This window comes from Sander lucioperca, chromosome 2 (genome assembly GCF_008315115.2).
Source record: "Sander lucioperca isolate FBNREF2018 chromosome 2, SLUC_FBN_1.2, whole genome shotgun sequence".
In the NCBI taxonomy this organism is placed as follows: Eukaryota; Metazoa; Chordata; class Actinopteri; order Perciformes; family Percidae; genus Sander; species Sander lucioperca.
The window spans coordinates 39,469,263-39,487,896 of NC_050174.1; the positions used below are offsets into that span (position 1 = coordinate 39,469,263).

Here is an 18,634-nt window from a genome sequence, read left to right on the forward strand (position 1 = left end):
GTTCAGTTCAGTTCAATTTTATTTATATAGCACGTTTAAAAACAACCATAGTTGACCAAAGTGCTTAACAAAGTTCAAAATCAATGAGATAATATACACAAACAATACACAGTATACAATACAAAATAACCAACAGCACAACAACAAGGTCAAGATATCAAAGCTCAACTTGATTTGAAAGCCAAAGCATAGTAATGGGTCTTAAGCAAGGACTTGAATGTTTCAATGGTCTGAGCCGTTCTTACATTAATAGGTAGACCATTCCAGAGGTTTGGAGCAGCCACTGCAAAGGCTCGGTCACCTTTATTTTTTAACCTGGATCTGGGCACATCGAGGAGCATCTGATTGGAAGACCTCAGTGCTCTCGGATGATAAGGTGGACTAAAGCCTATAAATACGGCTGCCAGAATCTCCCAACTCTGCTGCACCACCTGATGATCTCTGCTGCCTGAACCCCACCGTCATCCCTCCTGAGTTTAACGTGTCATTATTTCGGTTCAATTCTTCTTAAATGGGAAGAAGCGCCGTCAGAAGAGTCGTTTTATGTCTTTTCATGTGTGAATTATTCGCGCCCTCGATCTAATAATACGATGTCTACCTGTGCGTAAAATGCCGCGGTTAGTGCGTCCTGGCGCGGACTGTTCCTTGGAAAATGTGCGGTGTCAGTCGCGTTTACTTCACGCCCCGCTGCTGTGGATCGGTGCTGAGCAGGAGTGGCATCTCGGCGACAAAATCTGGATGAAAGAGCGTCCTTTAGAGCTCAGGCATGCATCGAGTAGTGAGATCATTGGCGTTATAAATATCCCCGTGCCAGCAGAACAACTCCAGCTACTGCAGCCGGGGTAATGCCCAGGAGCGCTGCATGCGTGTGTGCGCACGGTTTGTGGTGGCCAAACCTCAGGAGCGACACCAACAATGCTAGAAGTGGCCTAGCGAGTGTCTGCTTTTTGGAAGAATGAATGTTCCTCTTTACCTTCTGACCGTCGCTCACTTGATTTGCGCCGCCGCCGGAGCAGAGCACATTTCTTTGGAGCGCCAACTTCTGGAGGAGGGGATCCGCTCTGGACGCAGGACTTGCAGGCTCTACTGTAGGGTTGGCATTGGCTTCCATCTCCAGATTCATCCCGACGGCAGAGTCAACGGCAGCCATGAGCCCAACCAGCTGAGTAAGTCATTCACTCCGGTTTTCACACTAACTTCTAAATTATAAACGTCTGCCGCGCAGATGAATCCTGTGCGTCCCGCTGAGAATGCGCACTTGGATATACATTCCTGCATTCGTTCTAATTGATTCCCTTCTGTTTGCAGTTGTATCTATTTTAGATGTCATCCCTGGACGTTCTAACAATAATGATTTACACAGGAAGTGTGTAAGGACCGCGCACCTAAACTTAGGCTGCCTGACCCTGTGAAATATCTGAGCAGCGGGCATCTGGTTGACGAGCCTTGTTTGTGTCTCTCTGGGATGTTGGCAGGTAGACTATTTGTGGAAGTAACAGGTGCAGCAGTGAGACACCAGGATGTGTCGGATTGCCAATCAGCACGATTGTCATCACAACAACGTTACTCCATACACTACTGAATCTTCAAACTGTTTACCTTTACAACTAGGGACAATATCGTTTGCTGTGGATGCATATTCAATGATTTGACTTTTGAAGAAAAAATAGGTCACAAATACAGAAATAAAGAGCAATTATAAGTTGACAAACAAGTGCATTACAGTGCTCTGTGGAAATAAGTTTTATGCTGATTAAGAGAAATAAGATTTTTTGAAATTAAAATCTACATTGAGTTACTTTGCAGTGGTGCAAAAGGCTGACATAAGCAAGGTCATAGTGTCCAGATTGATTTGATGTATTTCTAAAGGGTCCAATAATTTAAGCAGCAAAGCCCTAATCTTGGATTTCTTAAATTGATAATCGAAAGTTTAAATAAACCAAATAACAATATATGATATTCATTTTTGTACATACACATACAAGAGCAATATTGGCCCTGATGTATCGGCCATTTTATCAGTTCCTCTTGTAAAAAAATGGGGAAAATTCAATTTGTCTCACAACAAGCGTCTTAAAATAAGGAAGATGACTTACATCAAGATTTCACAAGATATTTGGAGAGAAAACGATTTCCCTCAGTTTGAAAACATTATGTCTGAACTCAAATACAAAATAAGATATCAACACTCAAAACTGCTCCACAAACTCAGATGAATATGAACAGTAAATATTACCCAGCACACACCAGCTTTCAGCTGCAGGCAGAACAAAGCATATTAGGACTGTTAGCATGAGTTGTGACTAGAAACACTAATGTAAAACTTAAAATACATTGTTACTGCAGCAGTTTTCAAATGCCAAAGCTTCAACCGCCCTGTATGTGAATCCCGTCCTGTGTCATTCAGGCCAGAAGAATAAAGTCATAGATCCGATTTTTTAGTTTTTACTGCACCCTCAGATCCCTCATCGCTCCTCCGCTGACGAAACGGCCAAAGCTCACCGTGAAAGTGCACTTGTGCCTCCATTTCATGGTCCCCTTTAGAAGAGTTGTCAGGTTACATGGATTTCAACACGACAGCCATGTGGTTTTGAATCCTGCATGACAGCGCTGGAGACGAGCAGGAGACTGGACGTCTTAGATTTGTAATATGAAGATTCTTTTACCATCACACTGCATTACATGTCATATCACTGCCTCACAGAATACCTCAGATAGCAGTTAATAGATCAGTTACTGCAGAGACAATATTAATCAGGGATACCACCTTTTATTTTGACTTTTCATTTATTATGGGATACTTGACTGACCTTGACAATATTGTTTCAATAAACCAATCTGTGGCCATTTCTTTGAACTAGTGCATTGTTAATCTGCATGCAAGAACAACTAAGTGACAAACAATTTTTCATCAGTCTGGCCTTTGTGGGACAGTTTGAGTGTCCCACAAAGGCCCAAATGTTGTTTCAAAAGAACCCACATTGGCACAACCTACTATTCTACATTTCCTGGCACTCACTGGAACTTACAGCAGCTTATGCACCACATTACAGGAATTATGTTCATATGCATTTTAGAAAAAATATGTTAGGGAGAAAAGCACTGATGCCCAGATTATATTTTCATTATCATAAAAGGCAGAATGTTTACTGGACACATCTACAAAATGTTCATTCTGATTGCTGTCACACAGCATGTGCCATAGGCAACTAAAAAGCATGATTAAGGAAGTATTTAGGTTAAGCAACTGGGTTAAAGTTGTGGATGTTAGTGGTTTTGGTTAAAAGTAAAGAAGAAATAATAAAAAAGAAAATGGCAACACTGATTTGTTTTATGAAACAAGATGCAAACTCATATCACTGATGTAAATGCCAAACACTTTGTACACCGCTCCAACTCCATAACCACACTTTCACTTTGCTCTGCCATATATAAACGTAACTTGACTTCTTGCTTTGGCAGCAAATGTTGCCAAATGCCTATTGCAAATTATCTCCACATGAATTACACTTTGTGGGAGTAGTGGTATTTGTGATATTCTGCCCAACCTTTGCCCACTAATCAGTCTTTAAAGCATCTGGGGTTTAGGGGCCTTGCTAAAGAGCAGCCTTGTAGTCGCTTATGGCTAATAACACTGACCAGCCAGTCTGCGGTTCAACCTGGTGAACCTCAGGTGGTGATCCTGCCTCTGTGAACTCCAGACCGCTACTGTTAGTCCCACAAGCAGTGTCAAGTTAACCACCGACACGTGTGCTTGCAGACAACATTACCGGCAAGCGATGCATGTAAAGGTATTTGTGCACAGCGCAGACCGTCCCAGGTGTTTTAAGGCAAAAGATAACAGCCACACAATGTGTACCCTCAGCTCTTTCATCACCGCTGCAGTGTTCTATTGCATTGAATGAGCTTGCTTTGTTTTTATTCATCAACAGTGATAAAACATAACATCCAAACCCAATGAGTAAACATAAAATCAACACAGCAGGAAACTGCCATGTTCAACTTTTTAACTCTGGAGGATGTCACTATGAGTATGCAAGTGGCATTTGAGCCAAAAATGCCATAAAAGCTAAATGTAACTCAGCATGGAGATGTACTAATTACTTACTTACTGTGTGTTCCTTGAAAATTGCTGCTAATTAATTTGCTAGCCATCGTTTGTTATTGAAATTCACTCTTGTTGTCAGAGAAGGTTAATGGAGATAGAAATTAGTCATTGCCCTGTTAATTTATACTCCCCCGGACACTAGTGATCTGAATGAACATACTGTAAGATCAAGATCAGTGCAGCTGAGCTGGATACCTGAGCTGACAGGACAGCAGAGCAGATCATGTCCACAGGGCCGCAGAAGTACGACAAGATGCAGAAAACGACAAGAGGAGTAAAAATACACTCTGTCATCCATCAATCATCAGAGCATGTTGTTTGTCCTCCCAGGTGTCCTGGAGCTCTTTGCGGTTTCTCAGGGGGTCATCGGTATCAAAGGGGTCTACAGTAACAGATTCCTGGCCATGAATAAAAGAGGACGGCTCTACGCCACTGTAAGTATCCCCCGCGCTTCCCACACTGCTTCTGTTTGTCACCCTGAACTCTTAAACTCACCCTCAGTGCATACATACTGCTGACTGTGCAGGGTTACTACTGTGCATGTTATTTCTAAGTGACACTTATGTGTACTTAACAAGTGTTGATTGCAATGTTGTCCAATCATATGGAAGGAATGGCTCTGTTTAATTAGCAATGATGAGTTTTGATTTGTAAAATTGATGTCATCTTGCTAATATTTACATTCTCACCATTAAGTTAACGATGACGATTCATTTTATTTATTTATTTATTTGTTTAACCTTTATTTAACCAGGTAGGCCGTTGAGAACAGGTTCTCATTTGCAACAGCGACCTGGCCAAGAAAAGCGTAAGCGTACAAGACAACATACAGTTTCACATTTAATATAGTACAAGAAAACAGAGTGCAATAGGCTACAAAGGTACAGATTAAGTAGGCAGTTCAAAGCCATCTTAAAGCGAGGTGTAACTAAGTACGTCGATGGAAATGCGAAGCTGGGAAGGTACTAACATAATATACATGAATAGATAATCTATTACATTGCTGAGATGTAGTAAAGAGTCAGAATACAGTTAGTACAAATTAAATTGTGGTTATAACGCAGAATATATAAAAAGATAGTCTATATGAATGCTGAGAAGTAGTGAAGTCAATATACAGCAATTTAAAGCTGCCATAGTTGATTGTTTGGCCAAACCTATCAGAGACATATCTTGACTTATTACCACCTTATTAAGTTAGCAAACATTTGCTTATTTCCACATCCGGCAGACACAAAGCAACATTATCATCCCACTGGAGTTGTGTTTGTGTAAGTCCAAATATTTTTTGGTCATCACAAACTTCTCAGAAACAATATCCGGCTCTTTTGCTGCAAAATACTTCAGTGTTCACCTGTCAGCAGTGGTAGCAAGTAACTAAGTAAATGTATTCCATTATTTGTCCTTAAGTACAATTTTGAGGCTTGTGCTTTACTTGCATATTTCCATATTCTGCTACTTTGTACTTCCACTCTACTAAAGGTCAGAGGGAAATATTGTACTTTTTCACCACAACATCTATCTGATAACTTTAGTTACTTTGCAGATACAGATTATTAATGTAAAATATAATCTACAAATAAATTATTCTGGATTATTATAGGATAAAATGAAATAAAATAACACTTATATGATCATATTTTTGTTTACATATCAACATCTACATATTTTTTCTTTTGATGCAAATACTTTCGTAGTTTTACTATACATCTGAGTTCTTCTTCCACCGCTGCCTGCCTAATTGTTTGCTGAGAATAGCTGCATACTGCTGCTGCTGCGGGAACCAGAGTTAATGAGACTGAACCGAGCAGTAAATATGCTGTAAAACCAAAACAATGAGCTAAAAGAGGCTGAAAGGCTCCATAGAACTAAGTTTCATGACATTTTCAATACACGTATACACGTTCAGGGGCGATTCTAGGATCAGACCTTTAGGGGGGCTCAGTCGCTAATGAGAATGTGACACGGATACCTTGCAAAAGTGTTAACCCCCCCTGCTAAATCAGTAATTTCATTAGCCGATAATCTCTGAGCTAGCTACTGAACAACAACGTCAGCTAACATTTTTTGACACTATTAAAGGACAATTCTGGCGCAAAACGAACCTAGGGGTTAATAACAGATGTGTACCCACTCGCTAGTATTCGGGGCACAGGGAAAGTAAAAACAAATCGCTATTTATACCACTAAAAAGGCTCAAAATATCACCACACTTCAACGGTAGCATAATGAGGGTCCCTAAATATTAACCGAAGCATTGAAAACGTTGTAAGTCTATAGTTTATTAAAAAGATAGATTATAAAGACAGTAGCGTTCTCATATACAGGCAGCCACCGTCTTGGGAGCTACTGTCTTTCTAAACTATCTTTTAATAAACTGTACACTTACAATGTTCTCAATGCTTCAGCTAACATTTAGGGACCCTCATTATGCTACCGTTGAAGTGTGGTGATATTTTGAGCCTTTTTAGTTGTATAATAAGCAATTTGTTTTTACTTTCCCTGTGCCCCAAAAACTAGCGTTGTAAGCTAATCAGCGGTCCGCGCTAGCTTGTTTCAAGCTATAAACACATTCGATTAGCATGAAAACATGTCCCAGAGAGCGATCGAGTGGGTACACATCTGTTATTAACCCCTAGGTTCATTTTGCGCCGGAATTGTCCTTTAACACTATGATGGAACTAAACCTGACACTTTATAAGTCACAGTAATAACGACCAATTTGACCCAATGTTCTAACATTCAGCAATTTTAGTTGCTAAAATTGCCCATGGGTTACACATTCATTGTCAGTTATAAAAATATTGATTATTAGAGCACTCACATCTCTGAACTAACTTTTTTTAAATGAACATACAAATATCAACAATGGCAGACTGAGAATTTCCTTGCTCAAAGTTTCATATTGTTTGCTGTTGATTATGGCAAACTATTTTTTGGTGTTCTGAGCAGACTTCCTGCCATTGTCCATACCTGGCACCAGAATTTAATTTGGCCAAATATTGTAAATCTGCTTCTCATTCGCAGCTCAGATGGTGCGCCTCTTTGCTGCAGCCCGGTTTCTTTTGGACTCGTGAAACGGGTGTATTTCTCCATCAAAACATTGCCTAGTGCAGCTATATTTCTCTTATATATTAGTTTGTGCAACGTTGCATCTGTGCTGCATAACAAAATCCCCAAATCTGACATCAGCATATCTTGGCATACTGCTGTAATCTTTAGCCACAGTTATGAAGACTTTCAAATCCCCCCAAACACACAGTAAGCCCAAATCTGCCCGCAGCAGCTTGGCCTCGCTGCTGTAAGCAGGCCGACCGGCCGGACAGTCAGCCAGCAGCCGGCCAAACTGACGAGTCATCTGTGGGAGCCTTGGCAGGCGTTTAGACAGAAGCGGCCCCCTATTAGCATGTGTTAATGGGAAGAGCAGATTAAGTCCTGTCTGGGACGGCTGATAATATACAGTGGAGTGAGCCACTAAGTAAAGATCAATATGCAGAGTAAACAATAAGCCAGGCAAGCAACAATCAGAGAGCCGGAGAGTCTGTGAGCTGCTGTGGGTTAGCATGCTGAGCAACGGCAACGTATGCCCCCTCAGCTCCCGGTATTGTTTCATCAAACCCTGTCAGCGGGGAGTGATGTGGCGTCTTTCATCAAAGTGCATTCTCAGCCACAGCTTTCTAGAAACTCACTAATGCGACTGTGAGCTGTCCACCAGCAGATACATATTCAGTTGCCATTCCAGCTTATATAAAGCACACACCAAACAAGATTTAAATATAAACCGAAACTGGGCAGACATGGATAATAAAAAGATTATTGTGACAAAGCAAAACAGCACACTGAGGGGTATTGCCTCAAACTAAAACCTGATCATAATTTTTGATCTGCTGGAAGTTTGTCATGCATAGCCACAGTCTGACTCAGCGAACTCATGTCTGCAATCCGGTATCATCTGCCCCTTCATCTCCTGTTCCAAACTTTCCACATCTACTCCTTCTGCCCCAGCAAGTTGCATCATCTGTTGTTTGTGGCTAGTTTTGTTGTCATGAGGCGGAAGTTGATGCCGTTAAAGCAGAGCTGTTCACAGGGTCCAGTATTAAGGGACAGGGGGGGATTATTAATATTGAGATGAGCTCTTGAGTCAAGAAAAGACAATACATTTGCTGAAAATCTTCCACTAGCATAAATCATTATGTATCCTCATAATCAAAGGGTAAGTTAACTTAAATATCATTATTACTGCTGCAGCAGCCTTGCTCAAAAGCATGTCAGCAGTAGGCGATTTGAAAGGGTTTACAAAATGACCGAAATGCATGCCCCTTGTTAACTTGCTATTCCCCCTCTCCATCCCCTTGTAGCAGAGAGAGTGCAGCAGCAGAGGGGTTGTTTAGTTTACACATATTAGTCTAGTCAGCTTGACTCATTAATCCTTTATCTGACGGAAGTTTCTGCAAGTTAGAATCTATGGCCCCGACCATGGCTCGGAAATATCAGCAGGCTTATGAGTGTTGATAAATCTGGCGCTGTCTGTGGTGCTGAAGTAGCAGACAGATTTATAATTGCGACTTTTTCTCTGAGCCCTGCCTTATGTCAGTTTAGTCTTGGATCTCTCAACTATATAGCTATACAGAACCAAAAGAGTCGTTCATGGGGCTGGTCGCTTATCATGGGGGAACGAAAACGAACAGGGTCTGCCCACAGTGTTAAAAAGGAACTAATCGTCTACTGATCCTCAGCATGGGGGAGTCTTGCTCACAGCTTCATGGCAGTGAACCTTGTTTTCTGTTATCTTTGGTTTGAGATTGCTGTGATTCTCAGTGTCAGAATTACTTAGTTACTTGATTTTTGTGGAACTTTTGACCGCATCTCGCAGCCTTTCTTGCTCCATGACAACTTACTCCATTCGCTAAGGAAGACTGGTATAAAGCTCAACATAAAGTTTGCAAGTGGTCCTTGAGTTAAGATTTTTGTAAAAAAATAATATTGTGCATTAAATAATTAAATAATTGTGCCATATAATACTTTGTAGCCTCTAGAAAGTGGTACCAGGCTTTCAGACATTTTATATTTATTATATGAATTGCAGTTTTATGTGCAGTAAATTTAAGTTTGATCATTTAATCAGAGCTCTTTCTTTGCAGCTTTACTACTTACTGTAGATACCTTGCACTCTGAGAGAGTTTCCTGTCTACAGTCGGAGTTTATTTTTGCCTGCTGAGCAGCCCTGCCTCAGAGAAATATTTGTATAACTAAAACTGCAATCTGTGTCTACAGCTGCACTGTGCTATTTAACCGCCTTGATGATGTGGGGTGGATGTAAACCTCAGAGGCCGCAGACAGGCTCGGGCCTCACCTCGTGGTGTCAGATAACACCCTAAACCTTATCTTGTTGCATCGTCTTTCATATCTAATATTTAGATGTTTTCACAGTGGCAATTTATTGGCTGAATAATGTGCATGGAGACAGATGCACATTGCTTTGAATGACCTACTCAGCAAGCCATCACAAACATAATCTTTAGAAAGGTGAAAGGGTCACCTGCATTTGTTGAACAAACAGTGACAGGGCGAGGGAGAGAGAGGTGGAGAAGTAAAAGAGAGAGAGAGAGAGAGAGAGAGAGAGAGAGAGAGACAGAAATGCAACCATTTGACTGAACTCGTGTTTTTTATTTTTGTCATTTTCTTTTAGAAATGTCTCAGCTACAGTTTCTTTTCTATCTATGATGTATTATACTGAAGACACTTTTTATTAAGATTAAGAATAATATGGTCCTACTACTACAGTGTATTATCTGTTGACATTTTCTGGTTTGAAGTGGCATATCTCAACAAATATTCAAAGGATTGCGATGAAATCTGATACAGACATTCATCGTCCCCAGAGGATAAATAATGACTTTGACTTTAGTGTCACCAGCAGGTCAACGTTTCCACTTATCCAGGGAAATATCTCAATATCTATTTGATAGATAGCAACACAATTTGGTGCAGACATTCAAGGTTCCCAGGCATTGCAACCTAATGACAATTTAATCTTCCCCTGACTTTTTCTTTGGTACCACCAGCAGGTTGACATTTGTGGTTTTGAGTGAAATGCCTCCACAACTAGAGGATGGCTTTCATTGACATTTGGTACACACATTCGTGTCCCCCCTCTGGATGAAATACAATAACTTGGGGATGATCCCCTGACTCGTCATCTAGCGTAATCATCATGTCAACATTTCATTTGTCCAATAGTTTGGTTTATGACCAAATACCCACAGAACTAATGACATTCTCATCAGCCTCACCTGTACTATTCAGCAAAGTAAGGATGCTAACAGGCTAAACTAACATTGTGAGAATGGTAGACATGGTCTACCAAACAGAAGCATGTTAGCAGTGTTGTTTAAAAAAGCGAAGCATTCATTGGCATTTCTTTCAATCATGTCATAGCTAAAAAGTCTTATGTTAGACAGTTAAGTGTTTTTCAATCAGTTAGTTACAACGGTGGTGGAATGTAACTAAGTGCAATTACTCAAGTACTGTACTTAAGTACAAATTTGAGGTACTTGTACTTGACTTGAGTATTTTCATTTCCTCTCTACTTCTACTCCACTACATCTCAGAGGGAATTATTGTACTTTTTAATCCACTACATTAATCTGACAGCTTTAGTTGCTAGTTACTTTACAAATTAAGATTTGTGCACACAAAACACATTGGTTTATAAAATACAATGTTTATAATAAATTAAACTACCAAACAGTATATAATGGCCTACAAGTACAGCTAAAATGATTAGCAGATTATACAATTAGTTGATTGACAGAACTGTTTTAATCGTTTCCTGTTTCTAAAATGTGAGGATCTTTCTGCAATGAGTACTTGTACTTCTAATACTTTAAGTACATTTTCCTGATGATAGTAACATACTTTTACTTATGTAACATTTTCAATGCAGGACTTTTACTTGTAACAGAGTATTTTACAGTGTGGTATTTTAACTTTTACTTAAGTAAAGGATCTGAGTGGATTCTTCCACCACTGGTTACAAACCCAGTCCCTAAAGTTTGTGCACATCAGAGTCAAGTAAAAGTCCAGCTCTAGTTCAGTTTGTTTCAGATTTGAGTGGAATTAAAAATAACATGGTATCGTCTCAGTCTGTAGTAGTGGTAATAATGAAAATGATACATTTGTTAAGAAATATCATTAGGGTAGAGGAAATCTGTAACTTTCCACCTCTGCCCTCAGTAGCCTACAGCTAATACCCAGGATCATGGGAAAGGTCCCTTTAAAAGAGTGTGACCAATCCAGCAGGGCAAGAGCCAGGTTAAACAGCTGTACAAGCATTATGATTTTAACAATAAGATCTCTGGAATCTGGCCGCAGCCATTAAATCCTATGAAACACAGCAGGGGCCAAAGCTTTTTCCTGGTATGTGTGTGTGTGTGTGTGTGTGTGTGTGTGTGTGTGTGTGTGTGTGTGTGTGTGTGTGTGTGTGTGTGTGTGTGTGTGTTTGCATATGTGACTGTGTGTGAGAGTACATTCATACATGCTCCAATGGATTTGTTTCCAGATGTGTAATTCCCTGACTGGTACCAGAGCTGGTTTGTTGCTCAAATGTAGCATTCTGTCAAATCATTGCAATCCACCCATAGCAGTAACTCGGGAGTTCTGTTCAATTTTGTAATCATCTTTAAAAACAACAGCCAAAAGGAACAGTCGGTCACTTTGAATAACTTAAAGGTTTGTACTATTCTGCCGCAGCGCACTCTCTTGTGACTGGCATGTTTACCAAACGCTGTAATGGCATCATTTTCTGCTATGCTGCACTCTTCAGCAAAGCAGAACAGTTTGTTTTATTTCAGAATGTTATACAAGGAAGTCATACTGCAGCAAGAAAGCAGGCATCCCTGGGTACATGTCAGAGTTTCCCACCCGAGATATTTTTAGGCACAAAACGGGAACATTCAATGAATATCTGCATATCCGTTTCTGAAATGTGGTGTAGCAGAGTCTAATGTGTTGTCTTTAGATTTTTGCTAAGCATGTAATAGTACATTGTCCTGAACATTTTGCTACAGGAACTTTTGTTTGGTACACAACTTATTTCAGTTTGGTAGGTGTTGTTCAACCTATGACCGAAATAATTTCAGTTTAGACCACCATAAGGGATGTGGGGAGCATTTGGATTCTTCAGATTATTATTACTAATAAATAATACATACAAGCAGCATTTTAATCCACTTCTGTAGACCAGCCTATATTGCAAAAAAAATATAGTTTGGGGAAATTGATACATGAAATATGCTTATTTCTTCTTATAGCATCGCCTTTTCCCAGAGATTTTCCCAGAACTTCTCCTGAATAATCTTGGATGAAGTTGAGACACAGGCCATGGTGAGGTTTTGACCAGTACAAAGGAGGCTCTGCTGCTGTCAGTCAAAGCATCTTTGTGATAGGGGAAGTCATTTAGATGACTTTGAAACCCACCCCCAAGATGAAAGAGAAATCTTCTGTGATTTTGGAGTGGTGTCAGTTTTACAGCAGCTAAGCCAATCAGATCCCAATCAGACCATATTATGTTGAACGGCAATGGGGCTGTGCATGGAGCAATTACAGGTTGAGATAATAGAGTGGTTAACATTTTTCCCATTCTGAATTCTGTTGTATTTAAAGTATAAAAAAATGATCCAGCAGAATTTCAAGAATCTTTGTTTTCCCCTTCAATTTTGGTCCTTACATACAACAACAGGGCTAACATTAGCCTCCCTTTTCGTTCTCATTTTGTAGCCCTCCCTGATCAGCTATTGTGTGAGAAGACATCATTTATTTTTTTCTGCATAATTTTCCATTCAGTTGGATTGGAAAAAGTGTTCCATAGTGAAACAAAGTTGTCTCTTATGCAGATGCGCTATGGTCCACTGCAAATTTGACAGGAGATTTAGGCACACAGTCTCTGACTTGTACACTGTATTATACAATCACCTGTATTAATTGCTATAGAAACAAAGGGCAGGAGCAGGAGGCACACAATGTCATAGTAGGTATCTATGACATTGTGTGCCTCCTGCTCCTTTTCTCAGAGGAAAGAAACACAGAAAGGACAGCTTACAGATGTCTCTTTTTACTCTCCTTTTTATTCCCTTTTTATTGTCTCATTTTATTGTTCATTTTGATATGTATCTGTTATTGCTATTGATCTCTATTCTATTTATACTGTATATGCTTATTTTGTCTTCTCATTACCTTGTTTTGTTTGGCCCCACTGTTTAGCTGTCTGTTATGTTACTGACCTATTTTGCCTTGCTTGATGTCAAAGCACTTAGTAAACTTTGTTTTTAAATGTGCTATATAAATAAAGTTATTATTATTATTATTATTATTATTATTATTACCCAGAAGATCACAAACGTTTCTCACAGCATATGTGTATGAGTATGTGTGTGCCTTTGTGTCAGAACAGGATTAACAAGGAAATAAAATTTAATCAGTGGGGAAAATCTGGCATGGAGCTTGTTGGTGGAAGCTTTCTTGTAAAGAAATAGGAACCATTACTTTTTCTTTCCCCAATTTAAAGACAATCATTTTAGCAGCAGCTAACAAGAGAAACACAGGGTTAGGTTACATGGTAGCATGCAAATAGAGTTGCCACATGTTCTGCAGCTGAGCTGTGTTTACATGTGGACAGATCCAGTAGGCTATCAGGAGCATGTGGAACATGTGGAACACTTTACAAATTTAGCAGATTTAATAGTTTTTTAATCAAATGTTAATCACAAATAGTCTCAGTGATGATCTAAACCAATTGGGATCTGACGGAGTCCCATAAGATTAAAGCCAAGAGAAGAAAGGCAATAAGTAACTCTTAATGCCATATATTTCCCTTATTTTGCAGGAGTGGTTCACAGAGGACTGTAAGTTCAGGGAACGTTTCCAGGAGAACAGCTACAACACTTACGCCTCAGTAATCTACAGGAACCACAGGACTGGTCGCGAGTGGTTCGTGGCCCTCAATAAGAGAGGGAAAGCGAAAATGGGCTCTAGCCCGCGGGTCAAATCGCAGCATGTCTCCACTCACTTCTTGCCCAGAGTCAGCCTGCACGACAACAGCCAGCGAGGCTTCACCATCACAGACAGGAGCAAAGAGAGGAGGAAACCCCCCCCGCCTCCACCGCCCAAACCTCCTCTGGCGAAGGCAGTCCATGCAGGAACAGCAGCGAGACGTACGCAAGTCAAGTACTGGCCCAAGTACCGGTTTGGATAGATGTCATATAGGGTTTGGCTGTATCTGAAGGATACAAGGCTCATAGACGTTGGACATACAGTATAAGTGATCGACGTGCCCAAAAAAACTGACAATGGTCATTTATGACATTCAAAGCATTCCGGGTATCTATGAAGTGTGTGAAAAACCTCAAAGGGCTGCCAGGTACAACTGTTGAGCTTCTCTCTGCTGGAGCTATATGGTCATAGTTAGGAGTATCCACTTGAGTTGATGATGCTCTGCCCTGTTTTATGTTATTGTTTGTGTACATGGTGAATTTTGGCAGTGCCCCTGCTTGAGAAAATGTCCTTTAAAATCAGATGCTGTTAAAGCTGAAATGTATATCTTTATGCATATTCTTGGGCAGACGTATTTTACCTTTTTTTTGTATAGTACATCAAAGATGGAAAAGTCGTCCACATTGTTTTACTATCTTGCTAGCTGAGTGAAAATGTCGTCAACTGACCATGTAATGTCCTCCGTTATTTGTTAGTTGTTAAGGGACTGTACAAAAATAATTATAGTAATTATAGACTAGAAAAATGGTATGTATATTTTTTCTTCTTGCTTAAGTGAGACTTGCCTGAATTTTATGGAATAGCAGGGGAGGGAATTTTGTTATTTTTGTCTCACCATAGATGTATATTCTATTTACGCAATTTGTTTGTGATATTTATTTTTTTAATATCAAAATAATAATGAATAATAAGTAATGTTGCAATTTGCAGAAGACAACAATCATGTCTTTGCATCAGGGCTTTATTTTCCTCATTATAATCAATAAGAAACTAATATAGACACAACTTTCTTTTCTAACTCAGGGGACAGTCTAACGAGATATTGATATAACTGGGAATGCGTTTGCATTTTTAAAAAGTGAAAAGTTTTTGTACAGTCCCGAAAGTATTGAAATTATACTCCAAATTATAATGGGATGACACACACCTCAAGTTTAACATTGTTTTAACATCTGACAATCCACTCCACCACGCAGATGACAAAAACATGATAAGTAAACAAAATATTAGGTTATGGATTTCAGCTTTAAACACTGAAAAATAATTAAATTGACACATGGAAAGCTATCTCCAACCTGGTTTGAAAAGTGCTTCAAACATATCTCCTGCCTAAACATACACACCGACCAACTGTCCCTTTCCTAACACCAGATTTGTGATAATCAACATGAAATCAAGGACTGGTTCTCTGGAGACTCCCCTCCTCCTCCTGGACAGCTGTGAGGGATCAAGGAGAAAACTGTCCATCAAAACTATCATTTCAGCAACCGGCTGTCCCCCTGAAAAATCCAGAGTCATGACCTCACGGCATTCCCCCCCAGGAGTAGCACGCACCGCTGTCACTGCAGGGATAAAGATGCCAAGAAAGAGCAGTCACTTGTTTTGGGGAAGGTTCAAGCTGTAGGTGTATCGGATGGCAAACAGCCGTGGAATGGCCATGTAGGAACATACGGACATCTCTGGGGAGGAAGGCCTGGTTGGGCCTCCCCAAGAGCCTGAACTATAAATGAAATGCTGTCTTTAATTTAATTGTTTGGATTACTTGAGCTTGGGGTGCATTTTTCAAAGAAATTCAAATGGACAATCTGTCAAACTACTTTGATCACATGGTACTGTCAGAACCTGTGCGTTAGGGAAAATGTTCCAAGTTTTCTAATAAGCCTGTAACAACAAAGAGTTCAAAATGTATTTACATTGCAATCATGAGAATTGTGAGTAACAAAGGTTGTTTAGGGTTATGGATATGGTGGATTTTCTTATATATTTATGCAGTTTTATGGTACATTTTTAAACTCAAACTTATTCAGCAGTGTAACCCAAAGTGTTTTACAGATGTGGTTAAGATTGCAAGCAAACAAGCAACTAGAAAGCACCGAGCTGGAGTGGATCCCAACGGGCGGCAATAAAGTAGTATCGGGTTCAGTTTCAGGCCGTATTGTTGTGTAAAGCTACATGCTTGAACTGGAGTCAGGTCTGGTCACTTTCAAATGTAATTTATTACAATATTTCTGTCTTTCTCTGTCTGACTGTGCTAATAATCTGCTCCCATGTGTGCCATGTGTTGCAAGTATATGCAATGCAATGCAAAATGAGACACATGGGACACAAGTAGCAGTTCATAAGAGGGGAATTAAAAAATAAAATCTTAAAAAATAAAATCTACCTATAGTACCCTACCAGATAAAAAGTTTAAAAAATCAAAAACAAAACCGTGTTGGTGACCTAATATCTAAATAGGGTCAAATGCTTCTATTATAAGGTTAATACACAGGTTAATACAGGGGAAAGATATACTGTGGCCAAGTGTTACCCCATGCTGTAGGGCCCCACTGTTTGTTTTTTAATGATCTTCTGTGATGTCATCATGTTGTGTGGTCTTCAATCACATCCCAAAGAAATATATTTTCTACAAGAATTTTTGTTGTTTTTTTATAAAAACCTATGTATGAAGAAGAGTTTTTATGTAATATGACTATTAAAAAATAAATATACTAGTGGATCATCCTATGTATTATGTATTATGTACATGGGAAAATCGTACAACGTGCAATTCCAGTGAAATGTTATTCCATGAAATGTTACCCCAAAAATTCAGCAAGCTGCACTTTTACGATGCCAAATCTGCTGATTTGAGCATTCAGGGAGCTTCTGGTGTATTTATAAGTTTTAAGAGACAACCCATTTTCAATCAATGCTTAATTGCAATGCAGGTCAGAAGGGTTACATTTGTGCTGAAATATGTGAGCATTGTTTTTTATTTTTATTTATTTACCTTTATTTAACCAGTAAGAGACTCATTGAGATTAAAAATATGTTTTTCAAGAGTGTCCTGGCCAAGACAGGCAGCAGTACAACCACACATACACACAAACACAAAATACACAAAAACACTAAAAACATATAACAACTGAAACAGCAAATCCTTCAAAGTCAACCGCAATCCTAAACACATCAGGCAAAACATCTACAGCCAGATGTGACTGCCTCCAAATCAATCAGCATCCTCTTAAAAGCGACCAATGAGACCAGCTCATTACGTTTTGTGGATTTCTGTAACTTGTTCCATGTAGAGGTAGCAGCAAACTTAAACTCCTTTTTCCCCAGTTCAGTCCTAACCTTTGGAACAGACAGAAGGAAAAGTTCCTGGGAACGAAGATTGTAAGTCCAGATACTATTTACACTGATATAGGTCAGAAGGTAGGATGGAAGTAGACCTAAAATAGCCTTGTATATGAAGAGATGCCAGTGTTGAAGTCTCTGTGTTGATAGAGAAGGCCATCCAACACGTTCATACAGTTCACAATGGTGAGTGAGGGCTTTAAAACCAGTGATGAACCTCAGAGATCCATGGTATACAGTGTCCAGTGCATGTAAACTTTGAGACAAAGCATGCATGTATAAAACATCACCATAGTCAAGTATAGACATAAAAGTGGCAGCAACCAGCCTCTTTCTCGATTCGAACAAAAAGGCAGGATTTGATTCTGAAATAAAACCCCAGTTTAAGTTTTAATCTTTTTGCTAGCTGCTGAATATATGAAAAAAAAATATTATTTATATATATATATATATGATATGAACATATGATATGAACATGTGGGATTGCTCTTACCCTGACACTAATGATTCAACATTTAGCCTAATTAACATTTTGTGTCACAATGTCTCTTCCATGAGGAGGTCAGAGGTCAGTCACCCACACTAGAGACTAACAGTCAGAATATCTCGGCATCTGCTGCAGACATTTTGATTATGTTTTTTTTATTGTAAGTCTCCCGACTTTATGGAACCAAATCCAAAATCACTTCTTGAATTGTATTTCATTATCCATCAAAGAACTGAAAACCTTTGAAGCTCATAAAACATTTTGTAAAATAATAATTTATTTATCAAATAGTACTGGAGACATAGGCTATTTATTAAAGGACAATTCCGGCGCAAAACGTACCTAGGGGTTATTAACAGATGTGTACCCACTCTGTCACTCTCTGGGACATGTTTTCATGCTAATCGAATGTGTTTGTTGTAGCTTGAAACAAGCTAGCGTGGACCGCTGGTTAGCTTACAACGCTAGTATTCGGGGCACAGGGAAAGTAAAAACAAATCGCTATTTATATCACTAAAAAGAATCAACATATCACCAAACTTCAACGGTAGCATAATGAGGGTCCCTAAATGTTAACCGAAGCATTGAGAACTTTGTAAGTGTACAGACAGTTTATTGAACGAAGAGCTGCGGGAGCTCCGTGAAAGGTC

At 39.4% G+C, this 18,634-nt stretch overlaps 1 protein-coding gene across 1 annotated transcript; it reads left to right on the top strand.

Annotated features, from left to right (window-relative positions):
- Nucleotides 1-379: 379 nt before the first annotated feature.
- fgf5 (fibroblast growth factor 5) lies at nucleotides 380-16,424 on the top strand. Its single transcript, XM_031305008.2, has 3 exons — nucleotides 380-1,166; nucleotides 4,439-4,542; nucleotides 13,992-16,424. The coding sequence occupies exons 1-3, from the start codon at nucleotides 956-958 to the stop codon at nucleotides 14,358-14,360; spliced, it is 684 nt and encodes a 227-aa protein (XP_031160868.2). The 5' UTR covers nucleotides 380-955; the 3' UTR covers nucleotides 14,361-16,424.
- The last annotated feature ends 2,210 nt before the right edge of the window (nucleotides 16,425-18,634 follow it).

Excerpts from the sequence above, each read along its gene's own strand:
- fgf5 (XM_031305008.2), top strand. The coding sequence starts at position 956 with ATGAATGTTCCTCTTTACCTTCTGACCGTCGCTCACTTGATTTGCGCC. Across the intron at positions 1,167-4,438 it reads CCATGAGCCCAACCAGCTGA|GTGTCCTGGAGCTCTTTGCG; the intron begins GTAAGTCATTCA and ends TTGTCCTCCCAG. Across the intron at positions 4,543-13,991 it reads GAGGACGGCTCTACGCCACT|GAGTGGTTCACAGAGGACTG; the intron begins GTAAGTATCCCC and ends CTTATTTTGCAG.